The following is a 24,470-nucleotide window of genomic DNA, read 5'->3' on the forward strand; positions in this document are numbered from 1 at the left end:
GTCTCCACATGCTGCCCTCACCTGCAGGCACCAGCCCCTGCAGCTCCTATTGGCAGAATAGCCAATTGGACCCAGATCCCATAGGCTCAATCCAGTCACTTAACCACACAACTATCCTTCTCCTTGTACCACAGGTTGTTGTAAAGCTCTGCCAATAAAACCTTCATTCTACCACTTGCATCTTGTATCTGTCTCACATTGTTTCAGAAAAGAATTATTTTAGACATTGGAGGGGGGTGGTGGTGGTGGTAGTGGTTGTTTTTAAGCTGTTTGGATCCCCACCCCACGTACTCCACTTTTCCTGTTAGATTTACCTGCCTTAGCACCATGAGTCAATGCTTGAGAGCTTTGCAAGAGAGAACAACACTCTGTAACTAACTGAGCAGAGATCCTTCTAGAGAAGTTTTCTATAAATCCTAATGTTGTGACACAAGGTTTGATATCTTGCAACTGACCAGGGCTAGAAGCCTTATCCTGATGGACAGGAGCGGGAAATGCCAGCTCCCCAGTGGGACAAAGCATCCATTTCTCACCCTAATGGCTCATGAGATAGCGGATCATAGATTATTGCCTGTCTGTCAGACACCTCAAACCAGTAGTCTTAGGAGTGGAAGGGACTCATTTCTGCAAGCAGATTTGTGTGGCTTGGTTACGTAAACTACTTTGTCTCTTAGCTCTTTGTAATTGATTAAGGAGGAAAGGAAGATTTTCAGCGGATCTGCTAAACTTAACATGCTCTGACTACAGGTCATCAGTTTTGGAGCCAAGGCATTTCTGGGTCTCTTGGGTGATTCTTGGGACAAAGTACTTCTCAACCGTTTATTACCTATTTCTTTAGACTGGAGTTAGATAGTGTGGCTTTCTGTATGGTATAAAAGAGCATCTTGCTTGGTATGTGTCTCGTGTGTTTGCTCACCTATTAGAGAATTTTTCTCTTGAAGTCCTGGATGAAAAATGAGAACATTTCCCTCCAGTATTTCCCATGGCTTTTGGGAGACTTGTACTCTTTCACTGATAACACTTAAAGATTCAGTCAGAATAATGCAGTCTTAATGGGGCAAACAAATTCATTCATCCCTAGAATTATAAGGATATTTGTAATCTGGAGCCAGAATGGTTCTGAGGTGGTGGTGAAGACTAGTTGTTATAGTCCAAAGCCTAGATTTTAAAAGTGACTATATTTGGGGTGCCTCAGTTTGAGTCCCTAACCTGAGACAACTTAAAGGGACCTGATTATTCAGAAAGTGCTGAGCACTCGCCTTCTGAAAGTCAACCCCTTCAATGTGTCTCAAGCTGGACAGCCAAAAATTACTAGTCACTTAAAAAGAAAACACACACACAGAAAAACTTGGCCGCAAAGATTAGACATGGGAAAGGACCTTGGGCAAATTGCTGATGGTCCTTGTTTCTTCCAGCCAACTTGCTCTTCCTTCAGTCCTGTAAGAGGCTGGTTCTGGTTGACGCTTTCCTGAGGAAAGAGGACATTTGCACTACACATCAGAAAAATATCTGTCTTCTAGAGTGAACAGTTTGTTCGGGTTAGTCAACAAGAGAGCTCCAGCAGTGGCTGCCCCCAGTGTATCTGGCATGTGAACTGGAAATTCCTAGAAGTTCAGATCCTGTAAATTACACCTTCACAAGGTTCGTGTATAAATCATTTTACTGGTGTAATTTTTGCATTGATCCTTTAGGCGGCAAGGATGTCAGTCTCTCTCTCAACGTGACTTACTGCAGTCACCATATTGTTAGTCAAAGAGGACTAGAGGCAGCTCCTTTCAGAATCCATCAGTGCTGCTCCTTATTCATCCAAAGAGGCCATTGTTATGTGGTGCAGGACATCTTGGGTTAGCTCCACAAAGGGGACTTAGGGCTTGTCTACATCAGAAAGTTGCAGCGCTGGTGAGGGAGTTACAGCGCTGCAACTTAGGAGGTGTACACATCTGCAGGGCACCACCAGCGCTGCAACTCCCTGTTTGCAGCGCTGGCCGTACTCCTGTTTTGTCTCGGGTGTAGAGGATCCAGCGCTGGTGATCCAGCGCTGGTAATCAAGTATAGACACTTACCAGCGCTTTTCTTGACCTCCGTGGAATAAGCATGTATCCCAGCATACCTGAGGAAGCCTCTGGTAATCAAGCTGGTCTCCTTCCCCGGCTTGCTCTCGCGTTCCCCGAACCCCGAGCAAGCAGGTCTTCTTCCCTGCGGTTTGCAGGGTGGTTCGGGGAACGCGAGAGCAAACCGCGGCGAAGCTTGTCTCCTTCCCCGGTTTGCTCTCGCGTTCCCCGAACCCCGAGCAAGCAGGTCTTCTTCCCTGCGGTTTGCAGGGTGGTTCGGGGAACGCGAGAGCAAACCGCGGCGAAGCTGGTCTCCTTTCCCGGTTTGCTCTCGCGTTCCCCGAAAGCCCTTGAAGCCGCCCAACAGCGCTGCAGTGTGGCCACATCTAACACCACTTGCAGCGCTGGTTGCTGTAAGTGTGGCCACTCTGCAGCGCTGGCCCTATACAGCTGTACTAATACAGCTGTAACAACCAGCGCTGCAAAATTTTAGATGTAGACATGGCCTTAGACTCTGCATGATGTTTAGGTGCCCTGCTACATGGCAAATCCATAGCCCTGAGCTAAGCACCTAGGCTGCTTACGCATTATGTGCCTAAGAATGGGAGTCACAAAAACTAGCATGCTCAGTGGGGAGCCACCTAAGCTAGCCAGGAAGAAATGCCATGGAGAGGCACATGGCCTATGCCACTCCTCTTCAAGGGAGTTAGGTACTTAAGTGCAGGCAGAAGGGGGTCATATCCCTCCACGTTGGATTCGCAGCCATGACTAAGCCAGGTCATCCCTTTCTTGCAAACAATGACGGGCCAGAGAGAGCGAGTGACTCTATAGCCCAGTAGTTGGGGCACTCACCTAGGACACCCAGATTCCAGTTCCTGCTTCAATGACTATTTAATTGTGTCTATATAAAGTGGAACAGCTTCAACAGGAGAAATTGAGAAAGACCCACCCCAGAATATCCTATAGCCCAGAGGTTACAGCACTCACCCAAGAAATGGGAGTTCAAGTCCCTGCTCCCAGTCACGCAGAGTAGGGACTTGAATCTGTGTCTCCTTTGCCTTGGGTGAGGGATACAATCATTGGGGTAAAGGGGGCAGCAGCACCACCTCAGGCTCCTGCCAGATCAGGCCGTGCGGACGAGTTAGATGAGAGAATGCCTACTGGGAGGATCCCACCGGGACTTTGATGCTGAGCTGTGTTAGGAGGCGTCAGGATCTGGGCAGCTTTGTGAACACCCGCTGGCAGAAATGTAGGCACCTCTAGAGCTAGGGAGCAGCTGAGTGGGGATTCTGAGGATCTAAATTTTGGACTTGGACACCTAAACTGGCAGTTGCACACTTAAGCCCTTTATTTCATCCTCCTTCTTTACTTCTTCTGTTAGCCCAGCAAGCAAGCCACCAGGAGTCCAGCCTGGGCCTCCCACCTGGCAAGGCAGAGTAAAGCATCTAGCTCTGGGGCTGACACAAATACCATCATTCTCTCCCCTCCCCCACCCCCAAGATTTCATTAGCTTTGTTGCTTCTCAGTGGATAGCCAGTGTGGGATTGCTGCTGACATTAGGGTTCATGTTTGTTCATGAGAAGGCACATTCACCGAGATCAGTCCAGCTCTCTTCAGAGAGGAGTCTCGGATCCAAGAGATCAAGGTAATCTGAGTTGTTTCCCTGTCTCATGATTTGTCGTAGGATCTTGGGGTGGCTGCACATGATACAACAGGTTTGGCAGCTGGTGTTCTGATAGGAGTTGCCAGATTTGGATCAAACCTGTGGTCCATCTAGTCCAGTGTCTTGTTTCTGACTGTGGTCAGCACCAGATGCTTCAGAGGATGTTCTGATATATTCATAAATTGAGTCTTAAGGCCAGAGGGGACCACTGTGTTCATCTAGTCTGATCTCCTTTATAGCACAGGCCTCAAAACCTCCCTGAAAAAAGGTGTGAGAAACCCTATACTGGATAATTATGGAAGACCCTGCCTATAAAGAAAGCTGCTTTCTAACCCCAGTCAACTAGAGATTGACTTATGCCTTGAAGCATCTAGCTTTATGTGCCTTCCAATACACCAGACTGTCAGTGAATCCTGTTAAAGGCAGTGTGCGTCACCTCTGCCAAACACAGACCTATGGCTGCCCATCTTCTAAGAAGTGATGTTAAGACAACTAAAGCTCTTTGAATAGGGACTAGTTAATTAGCCTGGCCTCTCATTAGCCTTCAGCAGGCTGGTTATTGATGCAACTCTTGCAAGAGCTGTGCAAACCACGCCTAGAGAATTTTGTAAGACCTATTGAATGGGATTTGGGGTTGGGGGGTGGCAGCTGGGGGAACCCACTTCTACATTGAGTTCCATTATCTGCTCTGCGTGAAGAGAATGTTCACTGAAAAGATATCCAGCTTTGGCAGAAAAGCTGCTAATATTTCCCATGGAAAAAACAGAACACTTTTCCCCGTTAAAAAGCAGAAAATAAAAGCGGGTGGAAACTAAGTTGCCTTTAAGCACTATTTAAAGGAGGCCTAAGCCATATAAGATCTTTAAAGCTTTACACTGTGTGCCTTGACAGGCTAATCTCCTGCAACCTAGTGTAATTAGGTAGCAATTCATCACATGACCCAATGAAGCCAGTTCTGTCTCTATTAATTCCAAGTCAGTCAAGTATCCAAGAGGCAGTTGGAGGTGTCTTAGCTAATGCATCCGGAGGGTCATGCTGCATGGCAACAAGTCATTCTTAAATGCTGCTAATACCACATGGAAAACAGACTTTTTCTATTTAGAAGTGATTCACCTTTATATTTTCTCGTCTCCTTCTCTACTGGAGCCTAGAGAGGAACTAAAACCCTAGGCTGAGACCTTTCAGAAGTGACTAGTGATTTTAGGTCCCCAACTTGAGGCGCCTTAAAGGGGCCTGATTTTCAGAAAGTGCTGAGCTCCTGCCCTTTGAGAATCAGGTCCCTTTAAAGTTGGGCATCCCAAAAATGAGGTGCCCAAAACTCACAGGGACTTTTGAAAATCTTGGCCCTCAGATCCGAACTTCCTGTCTTTCTAATAGTCAGACCTAGCCCTCAGGATGTGAATGTGGCAAGACTTGAGGGTTTGACTTGAGGACTGAATCAAAATGCCTTCCCAATGCCAAAGGTGTTGGTGTTTGTATTTGGCCAGCTCTAGAGAGAGGTTCAAAACATTAAGTCTGATCTGAACCTTCATCTGGCTCCAAGGTTCTGGTGAGGGTGTTTGCACAAAAATAACCATTTCCCTGGAGTCCATCTAGTCCTACTCCTCAGCAGAAATCACAACCTTGCACTGACATCACAACTGATTGCTATTAATCCTTGTGCAGCTCCCTTCCCTTGTAAAGTATGTGTTTGGGAAGGATTCTGAATACAGTAGAACCTTGAAATTGCAAAGAACTCAGGGGACCACCTACAATGTTAATAAAATCAAAGCTCTGATGGGAACTAAACTTTGAAACCTATTACTTCTAAAGAGAGCAGAGTTCTTACGTGTGCAAAATCTTAGACCTAGCTTCATGGACCATCCTTCTAACTAGAGCAAGGGAAGGAAAGTTATCAGAACTTGGGATGGAGGCATTTGGATTAAACAATTCCTTAAACTGAGTTAATAAAATGGAAGCTTTTCAGCAGATGTTTGTTGATGGTTTTCCATGGGGCATTGGCATCTCTTTAACTTTGCAGGAATACCTGAGAAATGGCAATGTAGTATTTATTTGGTCTGAGGCTTACTGGGTTGCCTGAATGAGACTTGCCCAGTGACAGCGAGCAGCTTCCAACTGGGGATTTCCCTGGCTCTCCTTCAAACTTTGTCCCTTCCTATTCTGGGGGACTTCAAAGGGATATGGTATTAATGTCGTTGCTTCTGTTGAAAAGGATGGTGCATGAGCATAGGGTTTAGACTTTCACACATCAAAGCTCAACTCAGAGATGAAGGGATTCAAAGTTTAGTTCCCATTGTTTGCATTTATAGTGGACCTCACTGAGATCTGGGGCATCTGTCTGGAGAATGGGAGAACCAGAGCATTACTATCACGAATCATAATTTGGTTGCTGGTTTGCTCCTGGGGCAGCACAACTGTGCTGGCAGTTATACAGGGCTTGTGGTTAAACCACACTTTCCCTCCAGAGAAAGGGACAACTAAGCATCAATAAAATCTGACTTGGGGTGCTCACTCTGGAGCAAGATTTGCATTATATAATTGTAATTCCCCTCGAGCTTCTGTCGCATGCAATGGAGGCTGGAGTGCAAGGTGCATTGGTCCATTAGACACTAGTTTACGTATTTTATCTGTATTTATATATAAAAGGACATTTTTACAAAATGTATTTACTTGGATGGCCCCTTGCCCACCCCCTCCATGACTGAAGATGTTTGTGCTTTACCAAAAAACAGCCCAGTTTCTCCTTTCGACCCCTGTCCATGGTGTGGGGGACACATCTTGTAAATGACCTGCAATGTTGCAGAGTCAGCCTTGAGATATCACTGAAGGATGGACAAAGAGAGGGGTTGGGAAGGAGCAGAATCTTGTTCAGATATACAGAGTATGTACAGCAGTTGGCATACATGCCAGTCTGGCTCTGAGACAGTCCCCTATTACTGTGCCGGGAAGGATTCCCTGGTGCAAAAGTCCCCCTCTATAGCAAACAACGGGCAAGACTGAGTGTGTACTTTCAGCACTGAGCAAGGGAAAGCATGAAGCTCTACCACCCCAGCAAGCCAAAGCGATTCCAAGTCTCAGTTCCCTTTGAGCCTGCTTGCCACCTTGCCTCCAGTCTTCTCCACCTCCGGCCCTGCCCACATTCTCACCTGAAAGGAGTGTCAGACATGAAGCAGCTGCTCTTCCTGCCCACCCCCGGGTCCCTGATCTGGGGAAGCCCTGTACAATCACACAGCAGGAGGAACCTTATGCCCCCTGACTTTCTTGCACAGCCCTGCAGGGCTCAGTCACAATCATTGAAGCTAGAGCTGAAAGAGCCCTAGTGGCTCACCCAACCTGTCTCTTTGCCAGACTGTTCCTGTGACATTCCCAAGGAAGCTGGGAGTCTCAGATTTCAGTGAAATGGTTTTCTTTAACAACCCCCTTCCCCCCCCACACACAACGACATAAGGGATGAGGCCTGGTCTTAGAGAGAGCACCTAACCTGATCCAAGTAAGTCTCTAGTGTCCCTCCCGTGAGATACCTGCATTCGCCCCAGGATGGTGCTGTGCTGTAATTCCTGATGCTGCATGTTTTGTTCACCTGTCCCAAGAAATGGAGTCTCTGTCACTAGCCCAAGGAAACTGTTCCACATGCTAAAATATCTCAGTGCCAGGAAGCTGTTCCTGATATCCAGTCTAAATTCCTGCCTTTCTGAGCACCATTCCATTGCTCCTAGTTCTACCCTTGCATATCCTGCTAAATAACTCCTCTTCCTCTCCCAGGAGCATACAGATTCTTAGCATGTCTCAACGGTGTTTAGCTCTTTCCTTAAAAATACTTAGCTCTTTATCTTCCCCCAGACGCTATCTCTAGCTCTTCAGCTCCCACAATCATTTTTGTTGCTGTTTTCTCAACTCCTTCCAGTTCCATCAATATCTTCCTGCTAATGCAGTAGCTGAATGAAATATTCAGGCAGCCACTGCACCAGGGTTGTATAAGAGAGTGACTGTTACTCCTCAGCTTGGCAATGGGATGTTTCCGCAGTATAATAAGTGGACAAGCGGTTGTGCCTTAGCAAATGTCATAGTTAACAGCGCGCTATGAGATTTGTGTAACTCTGTGCTGTTTTCAGCTCACATCATCCGCTTTTCCGGCCACACTCGGGTCTCAAAATGCCATTGGCTCACCTGCAATGGGAAGTGAAACTAGGACACTCGGATGTTACTGAGTGGGTAATTAGGTGTCATATGGGGAGATAAATGGTCACCAAATATTCAGCCTCTGTGCTGATGTTAGCCTCATAGACAATATGGGCTTCCGGACTTCAGTCAGTCTGCACTCAGGTTCAGTGCCTGTGGGGACTAGCTCTCAGATTCTGACTGCATCTGAAAGCAGAAACGTCCCCAGGTGAGGATGAAAATTGGGCAGGGACTGTGCTTTGCACGGCACCTAGCACGCACGTGTGCGCTACTGGAAGCAAATAACAGTCATGGAGAGCAGGGAACTTCTGGGGCTTGCAGTCCTGATTCTGGTCTCAGACTGATGTAATTCCATCAGCCTCAGTGGGGTTACTCCTGATTTAGGGCTTCAATGGGAGTCTTTTCGATATATTCCAGTGGCATTGTATCAGGCCCTTTATACTGGTCAGTGAGATCAGAATCAGGCCTCATATCTCCAGGCAGAACTAAGTGAGAGATCACTGGTCAAAATAACCTGCTTCCCTAAGAGAGAGAGGAGCAGATGCAATGGGTGTGAAGATAAGGGTTACTTATTGGAGAAGTCATAGAATATCAGGGTTGGAAGGGACCTCAGGATGTCATTTAGTCCAACCCGCTGCTCAAAGCAGGACCAATCCCCAACCTTTTTTTTTTTTTACCCCAGATCCCTAAGTGGCCCTCTCAAGGATTGAGCTCACAACCCTGGGTTTAGTAGGCCAATGCTCAAACCACTGAGCAAACCCTTGCTGGGGCATTGGCAGCTCTACCCTAGCACAGTCAGAGAGCACAACCTCTGCGCTTCAAACATCTGGTTTATTCTAGATCGTGGTGTTAGCATGCCATAGCTTCAGAAAAAAATGTGATAAGGTAAGAAATACATAAATACATTACTGAATTGCTAAGTGACCCTGATGCTGTGATTAAATATAAAACTTCTTTAAACAGAAAGAAAACTCACTCTCTATGCAAAGGAATAAATGGACACAAATCAGATGTCAAGAATTATTATAACATTCAAAAACCAGTCAGAGAACACTTCAACCTCCCTGGCCACTCAATTAAGGGACCTCAAAGTCACAGTACTCCAACAAAAAAAAGCTTCACAAACAGACTCCAATGAGAAACTGCAGAATTGGAATTAATTTGCAAACTGGACGCCATTAAATTAGGCTTGAATAAAGACTGGAAGTGGCTTGGTCATTACACAAAGTAAAAACTATTTCCCTGTGCAAAATTTCCCTCGCCGACTATTACTCAGACCTTCTTGTCAACTGTTAGAAATGGGCCATCCTGATTATCACTACAAACTTTTTTTTTTCTCCTGCTGATAATAGCCCACCTTAATTGATTACTCTCCTTACAGTTGGTATGGCAACACCCATTTTTTCATGTTCTCTGTGTGTGTGTGTGTGTGTGTGTGTGTGTGTGTGTGTGTGTATATATATCTTCCTACTTTATTTTCCACTGCATGCATCCGATGAAGTGGGTTTTAGCCCACAAAAGTTTATGCTCAAATAAATTTGTTAGTCTCTAAGGTGCCACAAGTACTCCTGTTCTTTTCACACAATACTTATATTGCAGAAAGGTCAAAAGAGCCTTGTAAATGACAAAAGCTCTCAATTTAAAACCATATTATGATCCATGCTATTTGAAATTACACATGTTGTTTGCTAACCTTCTTAGTGTTTTGTTTGTAAGGGGACATTGGTTCTGTTAGCTGACTGTTAACTTTTCCAAAAACTGAGGGCTTGTCTACACTTAAGCAGCTGCGTGGCGCTTCAGTGAAGATGCTGCCTATGTTGATGGCAGGGATTCTCCTACCTGCGCAGGTACTCCACCTCCCCGAGAGGCGGTAGTGTAGCTATGTGATGGGAGAAGCCCTCCCATTTACCTAGCGTTGTCTATGTGGGGAGTTAGGTCGCTATAACATAGTTATGGGTATAACATAATTATACCCATGTAAATTGCATAGACCAGCTCTGAGACTAGAGAATTGCATTGCAAAGTAATGCCTAGGAAGGGTATTATTCCTAGTAATGTGTTATCCATTGTAACCCTGAAACTCCACCTTGATCAGCCAATTACAGAGACAAGTCCCTTCTGCACTGCTCATGTCGATGCAAGCATCAGCTCAAGGCTGGACTGAAGTTCCTTGAATGTCTCCTTTCCATCAAGTCCACCCATCCGTGTAGGTGATTGTCAGCTGGCTGCTTAAAGCTGTTTGACAACTCGGAAAATGGGTTCATAAAGAAATTCAAAATGGTTTTTTTTCCTTTCTGCAGGGTTCAGAAAGGACCCATTTTCCATAAATGCTTTTCGCAACCTGATCAGTTCAACTGTTGGGGGACGGTCCATTGTGGGGTATATACTCTGCAAAGTTTATACTCCAGCCAATCTGTGCTAGACAAATGTGGCCAAGTTCTGGAATGAAAATTGCTGCTGGCACTTTTCCTCTGCCCTGCACTAAGGTTGGTGGCTGTGATCACACCAAGAGAGATTATGTTGTTCATTTCCCCAAAACTAGAACTGCTTTAGCATACTCCCAGAGGGTCTGCTTTAGCATACTCCCAGAGGAGCTGCTCGTTATCTAGTGTGGCAGGGTAAAATAATTGTGTAGTAATGAGTAGTAATTTATCTGCGTAGTTATTTACAAATGGAGCATTCATACTTAGACCAAGTAAAAGAGGAATCACTTTTTGGGGTTGAGGATCTGTAAATTAACTAGGGAACCCATCTCAGATTAAATCGGTTACCTCTTTGTTCTGAGGGCTTAGGGGTGGTGGTTATGGACCCTGATGAAAAATGACTTTCAGGTGGGTTTCCCCCCACTCCTTTTAGCAGTGGTTGTATTGTATCCCAGTTCTGCTGGGTGGTGTTTTGGGTGGAAACATTAACCTTACCTTAGCATGAACCTCCAGCCAGGCTAAAAATTAAGGGATAACAAAGCTGTGATCTACAACATGTGAATAAACCACTTGCGTGGACGTCAACTCAGTGGGGGATCGTAGCTAGGACAGAGAAGGGATTACCTGATTTTAAACCTTTTTTTTCTTCCCCTCTAGGACAATCCCACACCTTGTGAATGTGTCTAGGATCCCCTATTAAAACATGTTGAAGTGATACTTATAGTTCCAGGGTGCACAGATCCCTACTAATCGCACAAGCCTGAGCCAATCTGGCCCCCTGAATCTGAGCTGGGATGGCTAGCTCAAGCTGCTGCCTGAGTTGCAATATCCGCACAGCTGTTTTTTAGCGAGGAGCGAGAGTCTGTCTACCCATAATGACCTGCAAAGCCCTGTGCGGCATCAGGGACTGACATGCCCTGACTGCCCCTCTCTCTTTGCCCTCAGTTCCAAGGAGGAGTGTGGGCCTTGAGCACGGGTCTGTGTGACGCACTGATGACCATGGATGTGATGCTGTGCACGGCCTCTATTTTCAACCTCTGTGCTATCAGCGTGGATCGGTAAGCACATCCCCCAGCTACTTAGCCCATCCGAGCTTGTCTGTTGTCTGGGCATTACAACCCTTCCCCCGGGAAATCATTGAAGGGATGTTTCTCCACCTGCCTTCTGTATTGAAGCGGTGCTGAGGTCAGATGGGCTGGGACTTTCCTCATTGCCATGCAGGGAATCCCTAGCCCTGTTCCCCCTGGGGAAGTCCCTCTTGGATTGAATCAGTTTCCCCTATCTCCAGCCCCAGTTTTGGTGGAGATTTGCTCCCTCATCTCTCCAAGGCTTGGAGTCCAAGCAGTCTGGGAGCAGTTAATAGTGATGCCAAAGGCAGAAACCGGGCTGATGAGAGCTGCCCCTTGTTGGGTTTGACTTGAGAGAGTGAACTATGTCTAGAATAAGCCTTCAGCCACTTGGATTCCAGAGTTCTGCCCTAATTCCCAGATCAGAGGACCAAGCTGAGGTAAGCGGAGCGTTAAGTCTCAGGGCCCCTTCAGTCCTGGCCTCTCTGCTTGGATGGCCAAGGGGTGTGGTGTAGACACCAGTCCATTAGAAGCTGGATTTAGACCAAACACGCTTCACACAGGCCACCAAACAGCTGTTGGATGCCGTCTTTGTTTTTGAGGCTGGGAAAGCTGCTACGCCCAACACCACATGCAGATATCGCCTGTTCCTTGGTGACAAAGCTCCATGTTAGTTTTCTGCCTATCACTTTGAAATAAACAGAGCAGAACCCAGCGTAGCAGGTCGGGATGATATGGATGGCAGTGGCAGGATATTGCTGCATCACAAAAGGCTGTTTATTGTTCAGGAAGGTTGTCCTTCCTGGGGATTTGGAGGTGACAGTCAATTCCTGAACAGAAATACGTTAGCTGGGCCAGTGAAGGAATGAGTAAGAAACAGCTGGGAAGTGATCAATTGGTCATAGAGTGCCCTTTGCAGAGCTCAGCTCCCTCTTTGCTCTGTGGTCCCAGTGCTCCAAACACCAGCCTGACCTCCTCCTGGCAGCTCGCGTGTAACAAGAATAGCTCCCTACAAGATTTAATTACAGCCCCAGGCGCTCATTTCATTTACATTTCAATAGGCTGGCTATGGCATGTCAGCAAAATAAGAGTTGAGAACCTATTTACGGAGGATTAATAACTCTGTCCGAGGGTACATTTGCTACATTGCTATTGCAAGCTGTGGCTTTTAATCCATGGTCAGTGTCTTAAACACCATGGGTTATTGCACATACATCATCTGTCTCATGAATTGAAGTGACAACAGCTGTCTGGAACCCGAGGTGAGGAAAGGAGAAGCTTTGCTGGCTCAGAACTGACTGATCCACATTAATAACCTGGCCACCGCCATCTGCCACATGCTTGGTGACCTACAGTAAAATGCACTATCCCCTCCACGCTGCAGAGGCTTTATATTGAGGGAGTCTTGGTGAGGTGAACGCCAAAATCCCAGGTAGTAGTGAGGCACACAGGCAAAGCATTCTGTATAAAGCAGATCGTGTGGGCGGACGTGTATTACACTGCTGTGTGGGAAGCTCAACCTGGGAATGATATGGCCACCCTCTTTCTAGGGGAGAAAGCGGCAATTGTGGGAACTTTTAGTAATGATTAGGGTGAAGGGAAGGCAGCTGAGAAAGTGCCCCTTTCCTGTTGTCAGGGAGCCATGCTATTCTCTTCTGCAGTGCAGCGTGGGAAATAAATACCATGTGGGGGGTGGGAGTTGGCAGTGAGATCAGGAGCTCATGCACTGAGTAGCACTTGTGGGTATGATGCACCATATTCTTGGGAATGATGAGGGGAGAGGCGGTGCCACCACATAGGGCTTCAGCAGCCAGTCTGCTAGAGGGAGTGACAGCCTGGGAAGGAACTGAGCATCCCTAGATGGAGAATAGGGGTGATGAAGGAGGCGGGTGTCAGAGTGGGTCAGGGAAGAACTAACTGAGGGAGCAGCTATCCTAGAACAAAGCAGTGAATGTCGCCCAAACAAATGGCTGGACTTCACCTTCCCTCCCGTCCTTTGATCACCAAACATGGCCCCCCAAAATGGCAGGAGTAACAGATGTTAAGGCCAGAAGGGACCATGGGGTGACCAACCAGCCTGAGCTCCTGCACAAGTCATAGAATCTCACCCAGGGATGAGATGAGATTTGTCCTGTCCTGAAGAGACGCTAAAGCCCTGCTTATGTTAAGGGAATTCACACCAGTGTAACATCATGGATGTAGAGACAGCAGCACAAACCCCTATTGTGCCACAGTGCACAGGCACCATGGGGGGCTAATGCTGGTGCAGCTGGATCTTGGCTGCTGTTTCACTTTGTGCCAGTGCCATGTGAGTTATGAGGATTTGGGTACATCAACGTAGCGATACTGCTGGGAATGGCCTAGTGGTAGATGAGGCTTAGTGGTCTGATGGTGTTCTCCTAAACGTGCAGGGGAAGAAGGGGTCCCAACCAACAGCAGGATCTCAGCCTGGTGTGGGGCTGGGTGTGGGAGAACATTGACTGACTGCTCCATTTACTGTCAGAGTCATTGCGCAGGCAACTCACTCAGTGATCGATGGGAGAAGAGGACATGCTCTGCTAGCACCACTCGCCCAGCTCAGGGCAGCTCCATGCTACCAGCCTTGACCCTGTTTTCTCTATGTCACAGGTTCATCGCCGTTTCCATCCCGCTGAACTACAACCGGCAGCAGATCGACCTGCGGCAGCTGATCCTCATCTCCACCACTTGGATCTTTGCTTTCGCCGTGGCATCCCCAGTCATCTTCGGCCTCAACAACGTCCCAGACAGGGACCCCACCTTGTGTCAGCTGGAGGACAACAACTACATTGTTTACTCCTCCATCTGCTCCTTCTTCATCCCCTGTCCGGTCATGCTGGTCCTCTACTGTGCCATGTTCCAGGGACTGAAGCGGTGGGAGGAGGCCAGGAAAGCCAAGCTGAAGAGCAGCGTGTATGCGGGTGGCCAGAAACTGTGCTGCCCACCTCCCCTCCTGGAGAGGAAGCAGGCTGAGATCAAGCTGCAGGAGTGCAGTCTGTATGACCGCTCCGAGTGCTCTTTCCCCAGGGGGTACATGATGAACAGTGGCATCCAGACTGTCTCCTGCCCTCACCTCAAGTACTCCCACCCGACACACAAACAGAAACAGGCCAAGATCAATGGCCGTGAGAGGAAGGCTATGAAGGTGCTGCCGGTTGTGGTCGGTAAGTGGATGTTCCTCATTACATGGCTGCTAGAACAGTGGGGTGGGGGGGGGGGTTTATACTGGGACTGGGATTTTCAGAAAGGCTTTGTATGTTGGGGGCTGTCTGTGTTTAAAAATTGGTCTCTGATTCAGGTGTTGTCTTGAATATCTGCCCCCAACTGTCAGCTTTTTTAAGCATCTGTAAATGTGGTCATGAGTGCATTTGAAAATCTGGCCCCAGGTGGGCTCTTGTATTTTAACAGGGCACCACTAGCCTTCTTCCCACCCCGCCCCCCTTAGCCAGGATTAGCACTTGATTGTCTCAGGAACATCTGGACTAAGATCTCACCTGGTGTTCCAGTCTCATGTCTGCTTCAGATGCAGCTGTCATGCTTAATTCTTCAGCGTGATTCACACCAATGGGGAGCGCGCCAGACTCTTCCGTTCCAGCTCTGCAGTGTTCTCCTTGGGTGCAAGACTGGCAAGGAAGACAGGGGCCCCAATATGCCCTTAATGCAGCACTCCCAGCATGGTGAGAATACTGGCTGCTGTACTGGGAGGAAGAAACATGTCACCAGTTCTCTGATCTCATGCCCAAAGGGCTAGGCTGAGATCTATTTGCTAATGGGGATTGGGTGGTGAACAGAAAAGCTTCCCTAAGCAGCAAAGATGGAAGTATTTGAATCCTTTTGTTTAATGCAAGGATCCCATGATGATCAGCACACGGTAGGTGATTGTCCATCCCAGGGAGCTGGCTATGGACAGGACAGGGTCCCTGCAATTCCCAAGCCTGACAGCAGCACTGTGGTCCAGAAAGTGAGCTTGCATTTAAACAAACACACGGGCTTCAAAGGGCAGAAGCAACTAGTGAGTTTTGATAGGTTTAGTCTCTAATGCACGATGACTCGTTGGCCTTGGTAGGATGGACTGTGTGGTATTTCTAGCCTGTCTGGAAGTGTACAGTACTGAAAGCCTCAAGAAAAGGCCTAGAGGTTTGGATAATTAGTTTTGCTAGTATCTGTACTTGAAAGTGCAACTGAGGGCCGGGTCCCAGCGTGGCTTGGGCAGATGGTCCAGGGGTGTAAGGTGCCCCCTTGTTTTCCCACCTCAACTACCTGCACTGCAGGACAGAGGTAGTTGCTACCAAGCTGCTACATCCTCCCCTGGGTAGGTAGGTGGGGAGTAGGCAGGGGTGGGTGAGGCATAGGTGGGGCCAAGGTCTCCATTCCCCCCCCCCCCCCATGCTTTGCCAGGTGCAGGGCACTCCTCCTCCCACCCCCCACCAAAGTGGGGGTGAACGAGGCAGAGTCAGCGTCTTGTGCTGCCCCCTGTGTGGGGTGAAGGGCAGAGCTATGATTTAGCCCTGCAGTTTTGGAGGTTTGATTGATTGATCATCATGACTAATCAAGCACCTAGAACTAGAAATGATTCTCTAGCCATCCTGGCTCAACTGCTGTGACCTGCAGTGCAATAGGTGAGGGAAGCAAAGCTGCTCTGACCAGGGCTAATCCTATCTCATCTCCCCTGTCTGAAAATACTCATACTACTCCCACATGGAAATCCATGCTGGCCTCTCTTGTTATGGCTAATGATGATGCTTATCCTAAAACCTTTACAGCTCTTTAATCTGATAGTGTCTGTCTGTGCCTTCAGCTGTCTTTTATTGGACCAGTTTCTGTTGGTGAGAGAGACAAGTTTTTGAGCTTACCCCAGAGCTCTTCTTCAGGTCTAAGGGGAACTCCCAGCATCACAACAAAGCACAAGGGGGGACACATTGTTTAGCATAAGTAGTTGGCACATATTGTAAGGGACCATTCAGGATAGAATGGTCCATTAACACTTCTGCAGTCAGAGGACAAAAAGAGAGGGTTAGTGGATTACAGATTGTTGTAATAAGCTAGAAATCCATTGTCTCTGTTCAATCCATGAAGGCCAGGGCTACACTACAGAGATTTATTGATATAACCATGTTGCTCGGGTGTGAAAAATCCACATCCCCGAGCAACGTACTTATACCAGGCTAATGCCCGATATAGAGCTTCTCCCATCAACATAGCTACCGCCTCTTGCGGGCGTAGATTAAGTGTGCCGCCAGGAGCGTCTTCACTTAAAATGCTGCATCAGCACCTATGCACTGCTGTAGCACTTGTGTGCAGACCTGCTCTAGCAGAGGAATGAATTCAGGCTCTCAAGCTTGTCTTGTGAAATTGTTGTGCAGGTTTCCTTTGAGGATGAGGGCTGACAGGCCCGATATAGAGGGATCGCTTTGTGAAAAGTGTTCACCTGCAGGTGATAGTGCTTGTCTTTTACTCTTTTCTTGTGTGAGTTCATTCCGCAGACAGCGCAGTGATTGTCTGCCATAGTGAGAGCCCCTGGCTGGAAGCCAGAATAATTCAAACTGGAAATGGACAAAGCTTTTTATTACTAAAGAGCAGGGATGTGGTGGCGTCTTTACATCAGAGTTGGCTTGCTGGCTAAAAGCTAGGCAAGAGATGGTCCTGTTGGGCTTTAAAATCTGTGAGTCCCGAAAAGCTAATGACTCAAGGGCCTTTTCTGCCCTTATTTGTCTCGTTGAAGGCTTTTCTGTTACGTGGGGACTAAACACTCAGGCATCAGTATCATGACTATTCACCACATGCTGCAGAAGATACGTTTGGTTCAAGAGCCATTTCCTATTGAAATGGACTGTACATAAAGGCAGGGATTCGATGATGTAGCAGGACAACTTATTCCACCACTCAGACCATGTCTACACTACCACTTAAGTCAGCAAAACTTGACACTCAATGGCGTGAACCCTCCCCCCGGCCTCCCAGCGACAAGTTTCACCGGCATAAGTGGTGGTGTGCACAGCTACTACTGCTCGTGGAGGTGGTAGTAATTATGTCAATGGGAGAGCTCTCTCCTGTCGCCATAGAGTGGCTACGCAAGCGACTGTACAGCAGTGCATCTGAATCAGTACAGCCGGGCCGCTGTAAGCTTGCTAGTTTAGACATGGTGTTATTGCTCAGCCTCCTGTCTGGGCACAAGGGCACAATGCCAGGATGCAGACTGGGGTGTGTGTCCGTAGGTCCCTGTGGGTCTAGAGCAGAGGTGGGCAAACTTTTTGGCCTGAGGGCCACATTGGGGTATGGAAATTGTATGGCAGGCCATCAATGCTCATGAAATTGGGGGTAGGGACACAGGAAGAGGTGTGGGCTCTGGGGTGGGGCCAGAAATGAGGAGTTCAGGGTGCGGGGTGGGGCTCTGGGTTGGAGTACCAGGGGGTGGTGGTAAAGGCTCTGGCATGGGGCTGAGGATGAGGGGTTTGGGGTGCAGGAGGGGGCTCCAGGCTGGGACCATTGGGTTCAGAGGGTGGGAGGGGGATCAGGGATGGGGCAGGCTGTTGGGGCATGAGGGGGTACAGGCTTGGGGGGGGGGGCTGGGGATCAGGGACTTGGAGTGCAAGAGGGGGCTCTGGGCTGGGATTGAGGGGTTCAGAGGGGGCATTGGGGCTATGGCAGGGTATTGGGGTACAGGGGCGGGCTCAGGGTGCAGGCTTCAGGCGGCGCTTACTGCAAGCAGCTGCTGAAAGCATGTCCACCATCCGGCTCCAAGGTACAGCCAGGCGACTCTGCGCGCTGCCCTGTCTGCAAGCACCACCCTTGCAGCTCCCATTGGCTGGGAACTGTGGCCCATGGGAGCTGCGGGGGCGGTGCCTGCAGACTGGACAGAGTGCTGAGCCGCCTGGCCATGTCTCCACGATCTACATAGGAGCTAGAGGGGGGTCGTGCTGTCTGTTTTCTGGGAGCCATGCGGAGCGGGACAAGCCTCTGACCCTGCTCCCTGGCTGGAGCTGAGGGCTAGATTAAATGGTCTGAAGGGCCGGATGTGGCCCACAGGCCATAGTTTGTCCACCCCTGGTCTAGAGGGTGGGGATCAGTTTGTTCTTGAAGTAGCTTTCCATGAAGGCCAGGAGTCCAGCTGTTTTTGTAATTGATCCATGCACAACCAACAGAGAGATTTTGAGTAACTCCATGAGAGTATCACATACAACTGTGTGCAGCAGCGTTGAGACCCTCATCACAGGTGTGTTAAAGGGCCACAAAGGCAGTGGGGTTGCACCCCATTCCCTTCCACTGTTCTGTCCTGCATGCTCAAGAAGTCACTATTGTTAATAACAAAAATCTGTCACTGGTTCAAGAGACTAGGAGAGAATGTTGATTTTTTTTTTAGGCCTTCCAGGCAGCAAAGCTAAGGAACAAAGCCACCCCCCTCAGAACTGCCAGACTCAACCCACATTCCAGCCTATTGTAATGTTTATGCTCTTCCAACTGCCAAATTATGTGTCTCAGGGTATGTCTACATCTACAATTTTGCAGCGCTGGTTGTTACAGCTGTATTAGTACAGCTGTATAGGGCCAGCGCTGCAGAGTGGCCACACTTACAGCAACCAGCGCTGCAAGTGGTGTTAGATGTGGCCACACTGCAGCGCTGTTGGGCGGCTTCAAGGGGGGTTCGGGGAACGCGAGAGCAAACCGGGGAAGGAGACCAGCTTCCCCGCGGTTTGCTCTCGCGTTCCCCGAACCCCCCTGCAAACCGCAGGGAAGGAGACCTGCTTGCTCGGGGGTTCGGGGAACGCGAGAGCAAACCGGGGAAGGAGACCTGCTTAATTACCAGAGAGGCTTCCTCAGGTATGCTGGGATACCTGCTTATTCCACGGAGGTCAAGAAAAGCGCTGGTAAGTGTCTACACTTGATTACCAGAGCTGGATCACCAGCGCTGGATCCTCTACACCCGAGACAAAACGGGAGTACGGCCAGCGCTGCAAACAGGGAGTTGCAGCGCTGGTGATGCCCTGCAGATGTGTACACCTCCTAAGTTGCAGCGCTGTAACCCCCTCACCAGCGCTGCAACTTTGTGATGTAGACAAGCCCGCAGATCCTGAAATGCTTTACAGTGATAAGAAAACCAGCTTAAGCCTCTAGTTAACTGTAATCAGATGCGCATTACAGGCCCTTTGATCAGCTAAGCATGACTCAGGGTAGTTTGTGTCTCAACTTTGCAAAACCTGAGCTGAAGGAGTAGTGCATGGATGGCTGCAATCCAAACCAAGCCAGTGGGACAGCAGGTCAGATGAGGAGTTTTAGTGGAGGAAACTTGGAAGCTGGCACTTCACATGACCTTTGCTAGGGGAAACCCACCTAAATGCTTCTGTAGGATGTGAGCATCTGCCACACGGTTATGAATTTAAACTACCCTACCTCCAAGGGATGGTAGCGCCTTTGCCAGCTAAGGCACAGAGAGCGATTCAGTGACGAGCCCAGGGTCACACAGGTCCGTTATAGCAGAGCTGTGACTTGAGGGCCACCCTGCTGTGGACCAGGCCTGTGCCTGAGCAGTAAGCCCAGGCTTCCTCCCTCAGCCCATCTGCTTGGGGCCTGTTCTGTCCTGCTCATCGGTCACTATAAATGAGGTAAAATTCAGCCCACCACGAGTGCCTCCCTCTTTGCAGTAAAAGGGCCTGGAAACAGCAAGGCAGCCAGAGCCGCCCTTTGATCAAAGGGGGTGAAATCCTCTCCCCCAAGAGGCTCTGAACTCAACGCTCTGCAAGAGGGCAGTCTTCAGGGACAACTGCTTCCCTGCCTTATGGGCCCTGGAGCACAGCTCCTCTGTCGGGGATGGAGTAACAACAGCTCATCACTTAAAATCCAGTCTGCTGTGATGGGGGCAAGTCCAGTCCATCCCGGAGCAGGTGGATACATGGACCCGTCTCCCTGGAGGGAGGGACTGCCCTAGAGGCTAGTGAAGCCCTAAATTCCTGCTGGTGCAGGGTTGCAGAATCAGACACCCCCTAGGTGGGAGCTGAATAGGGCTGCGTCTGATTTTCACTGTCCTGGCGAGCGGAGTGCCAGCCTGCTCATGCAGAGGGCCACATTTCTCTGGCAGTAGAAGCTGAGAAAGCACAGCAGAGTGGGCATGAGATGAAGTAAGGAGCATGCTTGCTCCTGAGATGATTTCACCAAACACGGTGTTGTTGTAACCTCGGGGCCAATAATTCCTTGTGCAGCAGCCACCATTGCTGCTGCTGTAGGTCAGAGGGTGAGCCTCAGAATGTGATCGCTTTCCTCTTGTTACAGCTAGAGAAATATACTGCATATTGACACGGGCCTCTGTAATATATTCAGCAGCAACTTGGCTACCACCAAAACATCCCACCCCCCACCAGACGTAAAATGCTGTGCTCAGATACTGCTGCACAGCTCCCCAGTGTAGTCACAGGTGTGTAGCCAAGGGCAGTACCTGCCCTCCAGTTTCCACTCGTTCCACCTTCTCACCTGCCCTCATTCAACCCACACATCTAGTCAAAGAGTTGAGTTGTTTCTGTAAGGAGAAACTGACGATGGAGGCAGGGAGTCCTTTGATGCTCTTGGGTTTATTATGAACACAAGAGAGCTTCTTTGCTTGTAGTCCAAAGCCTCTTTAGTCAGCACCAGAGCAGAAGCCTCTTTTCCCAACTTCTGTCAGGGTCACACTGTGTGACCCTGGCAGAAGTCTGGAACACACCCTACTTCTCCAATCTGTTCTTTTGCTTATGCTCCCCTATCCCCCAACAATACCCAGCAAACCACTCTGCCCAGGGTAGCAGATTTCTGGACAGCCTTGCGTCTGCCTGTGGTTTGGGGCTGGAGACTGCTATTTCAGTCACGTACATTCTGAACGAAAGGCAGCAGTTACGCTCAACCTGTAACCACAAGGTTGAACCCAATACCCTGATAGTTATTTTTCTCTAAGCTGTGGGTTCTCAACTTGGGGGTCATGAAAAAGTCAGTGGGTCTTAACCATCCTGCCGTGGAAAAGGTTGAAAACCCCTGCTCTAGGTGATTGATGGGTTTCCCCTCCTTTTGATGTCCAAGTTGATGCTGGCACCACACTTGATCTGTGCCTGTAATGATGCAGGAAGAGATGGCTAGAGAGGTTGCTTAATGCTTGTCCTGGTTTCCACTTCCTCCATTTGGGTCCGAGATATGTCTCTCTGTCCATTTCTGTAATGCCTTCTTTAGCCCCAAAACCCTACTAAGCCAGACAGGTGCATGGCAATTCTGTAATAGCACAATACAATTTCAGGATCTCATGCTCTTTGGATGCTGGCTTACCTGCTGTGTTGTCTGTATCAATACTATACCCAGAGGTACAGTCTGTAATATGTATTTGACAATAATGCGTAGACTTCATGATACAGACACGTTGTAAGAGACCGTTCCGCTCAAGACACAAATAGTGGGAGGGTATTTCACAGAGAAATAAAGTGACTTGGCCCAGGTCTCCTCATTTAGCCTGTGACCCTTCCACAGGGTTACACAGCCTCATCTATCAACCCACGAGCTACATATACCACCCCACCTCCATGGTACTTGTCTGCAGTGTCTGACTTTGCTGTCTGTTCTCTTTCACAGGCGCTTTCCTCTTCTGCTGGACACCCTTCTTTGTAGTACATATAACAAGAGCCCTGTGCAAATCCTGCACCATCCCCAGTCAGGTCATCAGCATTGTCACCTGGCTGGGCTACGTCAACAGTGCCCTTAACCCCATCATCTACACCATCTTCAACACAGAGTTCAGGAAATTCTTCCGCAAAGCTTTGCACTTCTTCTGCTGAGATTGGTGCCTGCTGGAGTCAGGGAGGAACTAAAGCACAGGGCACAGCAGGGAGTAAAGATGACCCAGTGGGTTTTTTTGTATAGCCCATTAAAGTTTGATTTCTTGCTACGTTCCTGTGTTTTACACTTTTTTTTCCATGCACGCTGAAAGCACAACAGCCTGCCCCAATCCTGGGAGGAATTGTCCATGGAGTCTAGTACCCCCAGCCTGATGCACTTGTTAATAGGCAGGAATAAAAATTGGGCCTCTGGTCAGTTTGCAGTGCAAAAATCTGGAAGGTGCCAAACGAGAGAGACTGTGTAACAGCCAAAGTGGCCTATGGTCTGTTGTTCTGGCTCTTCCACGAGCCAGTGCCCAATACTGAAGAGGAAGGCATGAGACTGTCAGACGGTGCCTCTCCAGACCCTTGGGGGAAGACAAGAGGGGTCCAATTTCTTCCTACACCCCCTTTGCTTTGAGGGATACCTCAGCATCCTGGTGGATAGACATTCAAGTGCACTAGCCCCAGGGTGCTCACTGTAGCATTTAGCAAGTTGACCAGGTGACCTACTGTAGAGGGAAGGAGGTGCAAGTTTAAATACTAACATTATCGTCCCCTATTGGCACTGCTGCAGTGTAACTCCCCAGTGGGGATTATGTACTGATCAGGGAAATAGCACAGAATATTTGAAAGTGCAGGTTGATGTGTCAGAGCACAAGAGAAAATATTTTAAACCCTGATGATTGCCATCTCGATTAAACCATTCTGGCTGAGCACTCCTTGCTCGCTGGGAGCATAGTTAGTGCCCGTGCTGTGCCAGACGTGAAGCTGGCAAAGTGCAGAGCAAGGTGAACACTACTCGCCCTCAAAAGCAACAGAGCTACTGCTCCCCTGGAGAAATCCTGGTCCCCTCTGGCTCTCTGCTACATTGGGGCCCTCCAGCCCCACTGCACAATGACAGGCCTCCAGGGAGGATTCTTAGCCACATTGTGAAACTATCTGCTTTGTTGCAGCCAGCATCCATCTGTCCAATCACAGATTCTCCTGCCAGTTTCAAGGCAGACTGTCAAGAAGCAGGGCAGGGATCCCAAACTGGTTGTATGTTCTATAATTACATGTTATGGGGTTGGTGAAATGTGTGAACTCCTAAAGCACTTTAACAGTCCTACTAAGGTGTCACAGACACCCCTTGTGCTTTCCACTCTATTTTGCTACGCAGGCAAGCTGACCTTAGTAATAGATGGTTGCTAGACACCAAAGATCACAAAATAGTCAGGTTACTCCCAGTCCCAAAGGACCAGTCACTTATCCCAGGTCAACTGAACTCAAACCAAAGACAATGCTTGTAGCAAGCCCGGTAAATAACAAAAGATTAACTAAGAAAACAAATTATAGTTATTACAAGCTTAAAGTAGGCAAACCAGGATGATATACAGGAAGATCTGGATGACCTTGTAAACTGGAGTAATAGTAATAGGATGAAATTTAATAGTGAAAAGTGCAAGGTCATGCATTTAGGGATTAATAACAAGAACTATTGTTATAAGCTGGCGAGGCATCAGTTGGAAGTAACAGGCGGAGAAGGACCTCGGCGTATTGGTTGATCACAGGATGGACTATGAGCTGCTAATGTGATACAGCTGTGAAAAAAGCTAATGCGGTCTTGGGATGCATCAGGTGAGGTATTTCCAGTAGAGCTAAGGAGGTGTTAGTACCATTATACAAGGCAATGGTGAGACCTCATCTGGAATACTGCGTGCAGTTCTGGTCTCCCATGTTTAAGAAGGATGAATTGAGACTGGAATGGGTACAGAGAGGGGCTACTAGAATGATCCGAGGAATGGAAAACCTGTCTTATGAAAGGAGACTCAAAGAGCTTGGCTTGTTTAGCCTAACTAAAAGAAGGCTGAGGGGAGATATGATTGCTCTCTATAAATATATCAGAGGAATAAATACCAGGGAGCAAGAGGAATTATTTAAGCTCAGTACCAATGTGGACACAAGAACAAATGGATATAAACTGGCTATCAGGAAGTTTAGACTTGAAATTAGATGAAGGCTTCTAACCATCAGAGGAGTAAAGTTCTGGAACAGCCTTCCAAGGGGAGTAGTGGGGGCAAAAGACATATCTGGCTTCAAGACTAAGCTTGATAAATTTATGGAGGGGATGGTATGATGGGCTAGCCTAATTTTGGCAATTAATTCATCTTTGACTATTAGCGGTAAATGTGCTCAGTGGCTTGTGATGAGATGGGGTGGGATCTGAGTTACTACAGATAATTCTTTCCTGGGTGTCTGGCTGG

The 24,470-nt window shown here is 48.4% G+C and overlaps 1 protein-coding gene across 1 annotated transcript in view; it reads left to right on the forward strand.

Moving 5' to 3' along the window:
• DRD4 (dopamine receptor D4) overlaps nt 1-22,269 on the forward strand; it is a 34,147-nt gene extending 11,878 nt beyond the window's left edge. Inside the window, exons 2-4 of the mRNA XM_050952930.1 lie at nt 11,262-11,374; nt 14,012-14,565; nt 21,983-22,269. Coding sequence (XP_050808887.1) covers nt 11,262-11,374; nt 14,012-14,565; nt 21,983-22,185 — 870 coding nt within the window. The 3' untranslated portion in view covers nt 22,186-22,269. The remainder of the gene's footprint in view (nt 1-11,261; nt 11,375-14,011; nt 14,566-21,982) is intronic.
• Nucleotides 22,270-24,470: the final 2,201 nt, after the last annotated feature.

Source organism: Gopherus flavomarginatus, chromosome 5, assembly GCF_025201925.1.
Source record: "Gopherus flavomarginatus isolate rGopFla2 chromosome 5, rGopFla2.mat.asm, whole genome shotgun sequence".
NCBI classification, from domain to species: domain Eukaryota; kingdom Metazoa; phylum Chordata; order Testudines; family Testudinidae; genus Gopherus; species Gopherus flavomarginatus.